The 12,949-nt window shown below is 42.9% G+C and overlaps 1 protein-coding gene across 1 annotated transcript in view; it reads left to right on the forward strand.

Annotated features, from left to right (window-relative positions):
- Window positions 1-3,868: 3,868 nt before the first annotated feature.
- ldhd (lactate dehydrogenase D) overlaps window positions 3,869-12,949 on the forward strand; it is a 39,924-nt gene continuing 30,843 nt past the window's right edge. Inside the window, 2 exon segments of the mRNA XM_052028188.1 lie at window positions 3,869-3,990; window positions 10,890-11,002. Coding sequence (XP_051884148.1) covers window positions 3,898-3,990; window positions 10,890-11,002 — 206 coding nt within the window. The 5' untranslated portion in view covers window positions 3,869-3,897.

Genomic DNA, 12,949 nt, shown 5'->3' on the forward strand with positions numbered 1-12,949 from the left:
CTTAAAAAGTACTGGATCCAGAATAGGAAATTGAAGTGCATCCATATCATATTAAAAGTTATAATCATCAATGGCACCAATGAGTACACAAGATTCACAATGAATACATTATTTGTGATCTCCTCAGTGTTTGGAAGGTCATTAGATGAAGCAGTTGAAGATTGTTGGGCCTAGGAAAATGCCCTGAAAATCTGCAGTGGTGTCATGGGGCTGAGATGGTTGGTCTCCAGCAACCACAACCATCTTCCTCAGTGCAAGTTATCACTCCAATCACTGGAGTGTTTTCCCTTTGATGCTGACTAACTTCAGTTTTATCAGGACTCCTTGATGCAACACTTGGTCAAATTCTGCCTTGATGTCTAGGGCAGTCACTCCCATCTCACTTCTGGAATTCAGCTCTTTGGTCACCCTTCGGGCCAAGGTTAGAAGAAGATTGGAGTGACATGGTCCTGTCAAAACAAAGACTGTTAACGCTGTTGAAAATGGCTTCCAACACATTGCTAATGATTGAGAGTAAACTGATTGTGCAGTAACTAGACAGATTGGATTTGTCTTGCTTTTTGAGAACAGAACATACCTGGGCAATTTCACAAATAATGAGACATATGCCAGTGTTGGAACTGTACTGGAACAGCTTGGCTGGAGATGCAGCTTGTTCTGGAATACATGTCTTCAGTACTACAGCCAGGATATTGTTGGTCCCATAGCCTTTGGTGTATTCAGCATCACGATCAGCCTGTGCCCTCAGCTGCTTCTTAATACCATGCAGTGAATTGAAGAGGCTGAATACTGGTTTCTGCAATGGCGGTGACCTCAGGAGAAAGTTGAGATGGACTGTCTCTCCAGCACTTCTGGCCGAATGTGATTGGAAATGTTTCAACTTTGTCCTCAGCATTCATGTACTGAGGATGGGGATGTTCTTGCAGCTTCCTCCTCTTGATGGTTCTCTTGTGCTCTCTATGCATAACTGGGACTACAGAGCTTTGATCTAATCCATTGGTTGCTAAATCACTGAGCCCTGCCTATTGCAATTTTGTTTTTGCTTTTAGTATGCACGTTTTTAGATCCAGTGTTGCAGCTTCAGTAGGCTAGAACCACACCATTTTAGTATATCCACTGCTGTTCCTGTGTTGATTACCTGGGTTGATAGTAATGGCTGAGTGAAGGATATATAACAGGCCATGAGGTTACTGATCATGATGTATGATTTCTGCTGCTCCTAAGAGCCTCTTGCATGTTCAGGTTTGAGCTTCCAGATCAGTTATGAGTCTATCCCATTTAGCACTTATTGTATTGCGACACAACACAATGCAGGGTGTCCTCAGTGTCAATGTGGGGATTTTGTCTCCATAAGGATTGTGCAGTGGTCACTTCTACCAATGTTATTGTGGACACTTTCACCTGTCAGAAGTAGTCTGGTGAGGACAAGGTCCTGTAGGTTTACCCCTTGTGTTGGTTCACTCACAAACTGCAGCAAACCCAGTATGGCGGCTCTGTTCCTGTGATGGCATCCCATGGTGTGATGGACAATTACATACATCCAGGGCTCTTGCTTTCAGTGCTTCTTCCAAGTGTTGCTAAACATGGAGGAGCACTGAATCATCAGCTGAGGAAGGTCAGGAAGTGGTGATCAGCAGGAAGATTTCCTTGCCTGTGTTTAACCTAGTGCAATTTGTCAGGTTTGGAATCAATATCAAGGACTCCAAGGTCCACCCTCTTCCACCAGTGACCATGATAGAGAAATCTGGCATATTGTCTAGAAGGTATGATTCTGTGAGATTAACCATGTTAGGTTATCACTTGACCAGCTGTGGAACAACTCTCTCAATTCAAACACCATCCCATGTTATTGAGGCCAATTTTACAACTGTGTCAACTGGGAGAAATTTTGCCTTTTCTTACTTCAATGGTGGGCAATCTAAGGCAGTTTTCCACCTCAATAAATTAAAATTTAAAACGAAAATCTGCAGATACTGGAAACCTGAACTATAAATCAAAAGATGAAACAAAGGACTGCAAATGCTGAAAGGTGATACAGAGATTCAACCGCACCTCCCTTAATATCATCCACTGCATTCGGTGCTCCAAGTGTGGCCTCCTCTGCATTGGTGAGACCAAACGCAGACTTGGTGACCATTTCGCAGAACACCCGCGCTCCGTCTGTAACCGCAATGTGCATCTCCCCGTTGCCAGTCAGTTCAACTCCCCCTCCCACACTATCACTGATATGACAGTCCTCGGCCTCCTCCACTGCCAGGAGAACTCCAGGCACAAACTGGAGGAACAACACCTCATTTTCTATGTTGGAACCTTGCAGCCTAATGGCATGAACACTGAATTCTCCCACTTTAAGTAATCCCCACACCACCCCCCAACCATGCTGCTTCTTTTCTTCCCTTTCCTAGCCTCTCTTTTTTCTACCACTTTTATTCTCTCCTTACCTTTGACCCATCCCCCAGTGGACCTGCTCTCCCCACCTGCCTATCACTATCTCTTACCTGCATCTACCTATCGCCACCTTGTGCCCACCCCGCCTCCCCTCTGTTGCCCACCTATCACTGCTCTGCTTTTCCCTCCTATATATTGGGCTTCTCCTTTTCCTACCTTCAGTCCTGAAGAAGGGTCCGGACCCGAAACGTTGACCGCCTGCTTTTCTCCACGGACGCTGCCTGGCCTGCTGAGTTCCTCCAGCATTACAGTGTTTTCCATCAATGCTGAAAACACTCCACAGGTTAGGCAGCACTAGTGTCAGAATACAGGGTCTCCAGCCTGAATCGTTAACTGTTTCCTTTCCCACTGACAATGCCTGACCAAATGCTTCCAAGCATTTTTTTCTTTCTGCTTAACGTAACAATAACGGAAAACCCAGTAGCTGGGTCTCTTCAGAAGGCATTTAAGAGTCAACCACATTGGGTGAGTGAGAAGTAACATACAGGCCAAACAGGGTAAGAATGGATAATGTCCTCCCCTGAAGGAAGTTAGTGAACCAACCTAAGGCAATCTTCACCTCAGGGTGCAGCACAAGTCAATTCAAAACTTCCAGGAGCAGTCTTCAGCTCAACATCAACAAGTTCCAACAAAACCCTCGCAATTTTAGACGACTTGCCCCTACTGCTGAGACCCCTGGCTCCCTGTGGTTGGTGCATTCTGGGTGTTAAATACATTTAAGTGAATCAATTTTGCAGAAAAGGTGTAAATCTGGGTCTTGGACTAGACCATTCTATGTACTTCCGGCATGTCCATGTGATGCCACGAAAGCGTGCGATCCAACGTTGCACCATGTGCAAAGTTGCAGTGGGGTTTTGCGATCAATTTTGAGCCACAGATTAATTGTACAGAACTCGTGCAATCAATGTGGAAGATTTGGACTATTTTCAGCGCCTGCCAGACACACCACATCCTCACTTGGCTGTGCTGTGTATTATGTTTGCTGGAACGGAGGCTGTAAAGTGGGCGAGGCTGCCGTGCGGGTGGAAGGCAGCAGGGGAGTGAGAGCGCAACCTGTGCGTTCTATCCAGTGACAGTGTATCTCGGGACATTGTATCCAGTGGCAGTGTATCCAGTGGAAGTGTACCTCGTGATATAGTATCCAGTGGCAGTGTATCCAGTGGCAGTGTACCTCATGATATAGTATCCAGTGGCAGTGTACCTCATGATATAGTATCCAGTGGAAGTGTATCCAGTGGCAGTGTACCTCATGATATAGTATCCAGTGGCAGTGTATCTTGTGACATTGTATCCATTGACAGTGTACCTCATTACATTGTATCCAGTGGCAGTGTATCCAGTGACAGTGTACCTCGTGACATTGTATCCAGTGACAGTGTACCTCGTGATATAGTATCCAGAGGCAGTGTACCTCGTGACATTGTATCCAGTGGCAGCGGCATCCGCTCCATGGCTCTCTGTGGCGCTCGGTACCCGCGGCTCCGCATCTTCTCGGCACTTAAGTGTGTCGCAGGTTGGAGGAACCACCGGCTTCAGCTCAAGGTACAGACGGAGGAGGTGTGCAGGGCGGGCCGCTAAACCGCAGCACTCCGATCGGCTGCAGTGTTCCCCGAGTTGACGCGCCCTCTCCCTCCCCCCGGCTGCCTTTAAAGGTGATCACCGCGAGTGGGTGAAGTAACCAAATTACTCCGCGTCCAAAAGTGGAAGCGCAGCCACCAGCCGGGCTCGCAGATTTCTAACCCGCTTAAATGATGTAAATGCTGAAACTACGTCTCTAAGGTTAATGCAAATTCAGTCATTTCACTTGACTTTCTAAAATCCAATCGAGCATTTGTAATTAAAATCATAGTTGTTTTTCTGTTACCACTTGTTGGGTAAAGGTTGAAGTTCAGTGCTGTCGTATTAACTATCTGACACGCGTCAAACTACAAGCACCGACTTTGTAAGTAAAAAGAAAAATCTGATGAGGTATGTGGGGAAGAGTGCTTTAACTTCCACTGATGCTGCAGAGTAGTTATAGCATAGTTTACAGCATTACGCCGATTTGTAACTGTAGAGCCAATAAGGTGAGTTAAGGCACAAACTCCCAAGTTAAACTGTGTTGGTTTAAAATTAATGGGACAAGAATTGGACAAATATCCTGCATCTTCTGGCTGTGAAGATAACACTGGCCTAAGTTTCTTTTTTATTACAACACGGGCCATTCAGCCCATCTAGTGTACACTGGATCCCAGGAGATTAATGCCATTTCCCTCAATATTTCCTTGTCTCTCTCTCTCTCTCTCCCATATTTATCAGCTCCCCTTTAATTCACTTACCACTTATCTACCCAAGGGGGCAATATATGATGGCCAGCACATCTTTGGGATGTGGGAAGAAACCAGAGCAGTTGATGGAAATGCATGTGGTCAGCGGGAGAATGTGCAGACAGTACCTGAGGTCAGAATTGATCATGTGAAACAACATTATTGACTGCTGTGCGCCCTTTAAGTGTTACATCTGTGAATTAGAAGGTAGCAGATATTGCCCACCATTATTCAAGAGGTGTGGGACAGAGGGGAAATGCTGGAAGTTGTTATTCAGGGTATGTTCAGAAGACCCTTTTTGAAAATAAATCAGTCTGATTGGACAGAATCAACATAGATTAATGAAAGGAAAATTATTTTTAACGAATGCAATGGAAATTTTTGATGCAGAAGCCAGAAGAATGGATGAGGAAAATGCAGTATGAAAAAAAACATTTGGTAAATCACTGCAGAGAAAATGGAATAATTTGAGGGTTTGGGATAAAATGAGGTAAAATGTTAGTGGTTAATGGAGAGAAATCCGTAAACAGCTGATTATTTTTTTGAGTGGGAGACAAAAGTGACTGTAGATGTTGGAACGTCGACAATTCTTACACATGCGCACATACTTCTTCCAGCAGATTGTTTTTGAGTTGGCGGACTGTAACCAGTGGAGTACTCGGAGAAGCTCCGTGAGGGGGCTGAGTGCAATGCAAACCTGGATGGGAAAGTGAACAGAGGAAGCAGGTGGGAAAATGGAAGTGAAGTTGTCCAAATGTGGGAAAAATATAAAGTCAGATTGATATGCAAGTCATTGGAGGCTTGAAAAAGTTGGCATTCAGTTAGACCTGTGCACGTCACAGGAAGTTAACATGCAGGTATCGTAAAAATCGAGGAAATCGGAGCAGAATTAGGCCACACAGACCCTCGTGCCCACTCCACTATCTGGCACATTTAGATAAGCAAGTAGGAAAGCAAATCGTATTAGAGCCTTTAGTAAAAGGGATTGGAAAATGAGACTAATTAAGTGTTAGTATATTTGTCGAAGACCTTGGTGATGCTACACCAATAGCACTGTTCTGGTCGCTGTATCTAAGGAAGGATATATTTGCCTTGAATAATCAAGTGGATTAATTTCTGGGATGAGCAAATTGTCGTACAAGGAAAGGTTGAGCGGTTTAGGCCTGTATTCCTAGGAGTTGGGAAGATTGGCTGGATCCTAACCTCGGGCTGTGTTTGAAGTTTACAACATTCTCCCAGAGATTGTGTGCGTTTTCCCCTGCATGCTTCAGTTACCTCCAGCTTGCCATAGATGTGCTGGTAGGTTAACTGGCCGCTGTCAATTGCCCTCGAGTGTAGGTAAGTGGCAAAAGATTCAAAGGGGAGTTGATGTGAGAGAGATTAGGCTACGTGGAATTATGGAGGGGCCATGGGACTGATAGGATTGCTCTTCTGGGTGCAGGCATGGATCTGATGGGTTGAATGGACTCCTGTAAATATAATGTAAGAATGAGATGTGATCTTAAAAAAAAAACGTAAGGTGATTGACCAGTTGGACTGGGAGGACGTTTTGTTTGTCTGGTCACTAAGACCTGAGGTGATCAACTTCTTGAGTTAAAGCTTTATGAATCAACCTCTGAGGGATGAGAATTGTCAACTTCTGAGTACACTCAAGATAGCAGTAGATTTCTAGATACTCGGTGATTCAAGGGTTGTGAAGGTTTTGCTGGTAGATGGGATTGTGCTAGACCTTACCAAATGGGGGATGGTGTGGAGAAGAACCATATGGCCTGCTCCTGTTCCCATGAAATTGAAACCATTCTGCATCAAATCTCAGCTTGGGTGTCAGTTATTTTGAGTTATGCTCAAAAATAAACACGGTTCACTACATTTCAAAGGGATCGCAATTTGGCCTTTACTGCAACTCTCAAATTTCATCCCTCCCTCTAACAGCTCTCTGTGGTGGTCACATTATAGCCAGTTGTTGAATACCCATTGACACATCTACAGCAACTGAAAGTCAAGTGGAGTTTGTTGTCATATGCACAAGTATGTGTATACACAGGTGTAATGAAAAACTTACTTGAAGCAGCATTACAGGCACATAGTCAGGTACACAACATTCACAAGAAAAACATAAGTTATACAAGAAAGAATACAATTAGACCAAAAAAAAGTCCATTGGAGTGCTAAGTGGTCATGGTGTTGCTATACTGAGGTAGTGATTAGGGTTTTGCTGGTTGGTTCAAGAACCAAATCGTTGAAGGGAAGTAGCTGATCTTGAACCTGGTGGTGTGGGACTTCAGGCTTATGTACCTCCTGCCCAGTGGCAGCTGCGTGAAGAGGGCATGGCCTAGATGGTGGGGACCTTTTGATGATAGATAAGATATCTATATTAGTCACATGTATATCGAAACATACAGTGAAATGCATCTTTTGCATAGAGTGTTCTGGGGGCAGCCTGCAAGTGTCACTACGCTTCCGGCACCAACGTAGCATGCCCACAACTTCCTAACCTGAATGTCTTTGGAATGTGGGAGGAAACCAGAGCACCCAGAGGAAACCCACGCAGACACGGGGAGAACGTACAAACTCCTTACAGACAGCTGCAGAATTGAACCCAGGTCGCTGGCGCTGTAATAGTGTTATGCTAACTGCTACACTACTGTGCCTGCCTTAAGGCAGATGTTGCCGCCTTATGGCAGTGCCTCATATTAGATACTACCGATGGTGGGGAGGGATGTGCCTGTGATGTATTGGACTGAGTCCAGTACTTTCTGCAGCTTCTTGTGTTCCTGTGCATTCAAATGGCCGCTGCAGACTGTGATGCCACCAGTCAGGATACTTTCAATAGTATATCTGCAGAAGTTTGTTCACTGAACCACTATTGTTAAGTTCTTCAATGTGTCAAGTTGCTCATCAGTAAGATTAAGAGTTTGTGGCTGTTGGAACCTCCTGGGTAGTTCATCTTCCCATTATCTAATGCAAACAAGCTACTCACAACAGAAATCATTTAAAAATAATTAATCTGGAAAATGTTTTACGTCTAAGACTATCCAACAAAATAATTGTTTCATTAAAAAAATAAACCTGAAGAAATTTACATTAATAAGTATTTTCTTAAATTAACCTGTAAGTGATTAAGGTAACCTAGCTGTTGCTCTTTAATACAGTAAAGAGCTTCTAAAGATTGAAAAGGATTCAGCTGAAACCAGTATACTGAATGGCTAAATTACTCTGACAGTGTTTATATTTAGTTAATTATTGTACTTCAGATTGTTCTTCATGGATTTTATTTATAAGCAACATTGTGCCAAGCTTTGCAAACAAAAAGGATCCAGTGATTAGTGGGAATCCGGATGCCTAGTCACCATTGTGTTTCTGACCTCAGCTGGGGTGATTACTGGTTTGTGCTCCCCACCGTGAGGAGAGGGACCTTATTTTACATGGATGGGGAGCATGCAATCTTATCTTTCTTGTGATGCATTCTCTGAACATGCAGACAGCCCACAGCAATCTTCAGAATTTGAACGTAAGAAGTGGTTGTCTGGTTGAGGGACCTGTGAATCTGTACCTCAGTTGGGAGTCGACACTCTCTGGTGAGGAGAGGAGGGCAGGGGAGAGGAGAAATGTGACACATGACAGCATGTACATAATTTAATTTTAGTTGTGTGTCCTTGCTAAATTTAACTTGTAAGCTACTCTCTCATTCTCTCTACCACATTTTTTTCTAGTGGCTTGGAATAAAGTGTCTTGTATACTTGATTTCTATTAATCAGTTTTCATGTAATTCGTCATGATTTTTACATGCAAGTAAAACCAGCTGTATAATGCAACAGGAATTGTGTCTAATATTTCTAATACCAATATAGGACACGGACATTGAATTTTAATGGTTGGCTGTTTTAACATTCCTTTACTGTCTATTATTAAATATTTCAGAAGTTTAATATATCACAATTGCTATAATTTCTATTCACCTTCATCTTCTTTGCATTTATCACTCTAAATTTACTACTGCTTTCAAATATATTTGTCACTGTTCAGTCTTTACTTAAACTTCTTGAATTCCAACCTCTTATTGATTTAGTTTCTGCCACTTTCTTATTTTCTTCCTATGTTATTATTTTGACCCTTAATATATTCTATTCCTACCGCATCTGTGTCTGTGTACATTTATTGTTACCTCTCAGCAGTACCCTCAAACAAGTGATAGAAGGAAAATGCTGAGCTTGAATCAGGGCCTCCTCAACAGAAGACCTCCCAATGGTCCTAATGCTCATTGGTTTGATTTAACTACTAAACCACCTTCCCCACGTACCTGTATATAATATGGATCAGGCTCCCTGTACTGACCAGTGTAACCATTGGGCTTCAGCCCCATTGTTGTTTTAAAGGCATGTACCTGTTAATTCTATCAGCTACAATGAACGAAACTAATCCTTTTACATAAATGTAACTCTCTCTTCCCTGGGAGCTGCCTGGTGAATCTATATTTTCCATCCTTTTCCAGGACTCACCAACTTGTACTTAATACCCAGCCTAATGAAGACCTTGTACAAGTTTAATATTTCCTTCCTGCTTATGGCTGTTATATTGTCAATACATAAACCATGGATTCCATTTTTCCATTTGATGGTCTTACCTTTCAGTTGAAATTGTACCATTCTGTCACATAACACAACCATCCTTCTAGCCTCTCCTGCAGCCAGGTACATGATTTGCTTTACTTCCTAATGAGGTGTCATTTCAGAAAATTCAATGCTGTTCCCTCATTTACAAAATCCAAGCTACATCATAGAGACATAAAGCACAGAAACAGGCTCTCTGGTTCATGCTGACCATCTTTCCATTAGCCTTTTGGATTATTTTCTGTATCTTAACACACTCTGGGAAACTTAGTATGTCGCAATTTTTCTGTTAAGGAGTGCAAACTCTCTTCTCTTTAATTTCAATCCCTCAGAATAGCTCCCCATCCAGAAGGCAATGTTCCATATCTTTCCATTTGCTAATATATCCACCATATACCTCACATATCCACCATATGGCATCTTAGCAACGGCCTTTTGAAAACCAAAGTAAAACAGGTGGTTTCAGATAATCTGTATGGCTTATTAGGTGGGACCAGCCTGTCAAAAATTTTGTTCCTGGATCCAGATTAATTTTAGTTCCTTTAGGTGATAGTGTCACATTCCCATCAATGAATGAATGCCTCATCAGCTTGCCTTGACCCAGTCTATACCCGAGACAGGAGAGAGCCTTTGCTCTTCCCTTCAGAAATTTGGATTCAGGGTAACATCTCGGAATTTATTAATAATTGGCACTTTGTAATGAAGTGCCAACATTAATGGAGAAGGAAATTAGTACCATGCAACCTCAAGTGATCGCATCCATTTTGCAAATCCAGGTTTTAATATTTTAGGGACATAACCGGAACCTATTCTTCTGCAGCAGGTTGCATCGACAGGGAATATGAAAGGGCTGAAATTGGAACTGTTAATTTTAATGTTTTTTATTTCTTCTGCAGTTTTGTTCATTTGTGTTCCTGAAGGTGGTGATCTGGCCTATGGAGATAAGGATGAAAATTTAAAAACAAAATGCAGTTGCTGGAAATCTGAAGTACAAATAGAAAATGCTGGAAACACTCAGTGGCTCAGGCAGTGTCTGTGGAGAGAGGAGAAAGTTAAGTCCTGGTTTGAAAACTCTTCCACTCTATTTCTCACCCCACAAGCGCTGCCTGGACTGCTGAGTGTTTCCAGCGATTTCTTGTGGAGATAGGGATGCAGGAATCTGATGTGCCATTTGTCATGCGAGTCCAGACACGAGTCCCAGTGGGCAGATCGACATGGAGAGCATCAGTGATGCAGACTTCACAAGCTGTAGTTTGGAATCAGGAGTGGAAATGACTGTACGCTGGACTTCCCCCTTCCCCCAGCTGGCATCAACAAACTGAACATGGATTGTAGGTCTAATTAGTTCCACACTGGGCAATTTAATTCCTGCAGATGTGGATAGGATTTTCTCCTCATGTTGCCAACCTGATGAAAGGGTAAAGTGAGGGGAGAAAAAACTTTTCTTTAAAAGGAAAAGCAATCATAAGGGCCAATGAATTTTGAGAGGTTTGTCTAAATGCTTTTTTTTTCTCTCTCTCCTCAGAGATGTTTGAATAAGAATGTTACAGATGCCCTGCAAGCAGTAGCGGGAGCTGACAACGTTTCCACATCAACTGCAGTGCGGGAGCAGCATGGAAAAGATGAATCATACCATGGGTAGGAGTTTGAGCCTTCGTATTGGAAAAATATTGTGGTTTTAGAGCTCCTCTTAAATCAATTCACTGGAATTTGGAAATTGGAAGATTTATGGTTACTGGGAAGTCAGATGCTGTGTGCAATTTTTAGCTTGTGTGGATACAACTCCTTTGGCATTGAAAATGCCCCAAGTCACCTCATAGGAGAGTTATCAAACAACAATTGTCCCAGAATCTGGCTACCTGAGTTCACCATACAGTATGTATCAGTTTCAGGTCCACTTGGGGTCCATACCCTGATAGAACACTTGCGTTGGGTTGGTTCAATACTTTATCTAGGTCCAGATGTGGTAGGTGTTCAGTATTACCACCCGTGTCCTCTGTTCTGTCAATGTGCAGCACAGCTGCTCTTTTTCTTCCCACTTTTCTGCAAATGTCTCAGTGTTGGGTTGGGCACAGACAAAGTTGAAAGCACTTGGGTTCAGGTCATGGTTTAATATTGCTGTGGAGTAGACCTCTATACAGGCACTGATGGAGGTATTAAGGACAGATGACCACACCCATAGTCAGTAAGTTCTCGGGGGGGGGGGAGAGAGAGAGGAAGGGCAGACCCAGAGTAACACTCTACATTCCAGAGAGATTAACCATCTTTGCTCCCCAAGGTGGGCAATAGGGAATTTTAAAATAATGCAATAAATTAATATTTAAAATATATCCTGAACTAGACTGCAACAAAACAAATTGTTCCAAACTGCACCATGTTTGAGCAGTTTGTTTACGTGATTCCATGTCAGTGAGAGCTTTTTTTCCAATGACGTTTTGAGTCCAGAGAGTACTTTTTCTTCCACTTAACAAATTGTTGTGATCCAGAAAGGACAGTAAGAGCAGATTAAATAATAAGTCCCAAAGGGAATTGGGCAAATGCTTGACTGGGTAAAAAGCAGAAAGTGGTTGTGATCGAACCACTCCACCAAAGAACTGACTAGGGCACAATTGGCTGAATGAGTCCTGACTGTGCTGGATCATCCTTGCCTTTGTTCATGATTGCATATATGTTAGGAGTGTGTCTTTGACAGTATTAAGGTTCTGCCAGAAAGTGTGACATAAGGAGTGTGTTTTCCTTGAACATATACCATTGGTGTGCAGTCTTTCATTGGTCACTAAGTGAACCTAGTGAAACCCGATTTGAGGTGCCATTCATGTAAGCCATTTACTTCAGAAGTATCAGGGAAGCCAGGTAGCCTTTTGTCTATTCAAATCCTGTTCACTCTGACCAAATGAAAACTTCGTAACAATCTAAAATTAAACCTGGTGGAATTCATTCAGCCAGGTGACCAGACAGACCCAATAAAATTGGATTCACTTGGCCATACTTGTCACACAACCAAAGGGACTGAAACAGATGCGCTAGTGAATTACTCAATTCTCTTTGTGGGACCCTGCAATGCAAAAAGAGGTTGCTTCATTTCCAAAATTACAACAGTGCCTACAATTCAGAGGTTCAGATGGTTTGTGTGACCCAAGATCATGGAAGGCAATGGATAATTTCAAGTCCTCCCTCCCTTCCTCTCACTTCTCCCAAAGCTCCAGAAGCCCGAAAGGTGGCCAGATCCAACTGTTTCTCAGGTGGGCCTGGGAAGTAGGATGTTGGGCTACGCTGCATTTATTTTATGTCTGCCAAATGAGCACAGCATGGCCCATTGCTAGGTCTAGATCTTCAAGATGCCCTTCTTGTGGACTAAAGTGTCATTGTAACAACCACTTCTATTTGTATAGCACTTATAAAATAACAAAATAATGATATATCCCAGAGGTGAAGCCACACAAAAACAGAAGCAGAGCGAAAGACAGGAATTATCAGAATAATTCAGGAGGAGGGAGGAGGTTAAGCCCTGGATGACTGATTGTGTTCCATGATAATTAGTACTGAGTCTACGTGAAGAATAATGGGTTGCTACTTGTACTTCAG

Source organism: Pristis pectinata, chromosome 13, assembly GCF_009764475.1.
Source record: "Pristis pectinata isolate sPriPec2 chromosome 13, sPriPec2.1.pri, whole genome shotgun sequence".
NCBI classification, from domain to species: Eukaryota; Metazoa; Chordata; class Chondrichthyes; order Rhinopristiformes; family Pristidae; genus Pristis; species Pristis pectinata.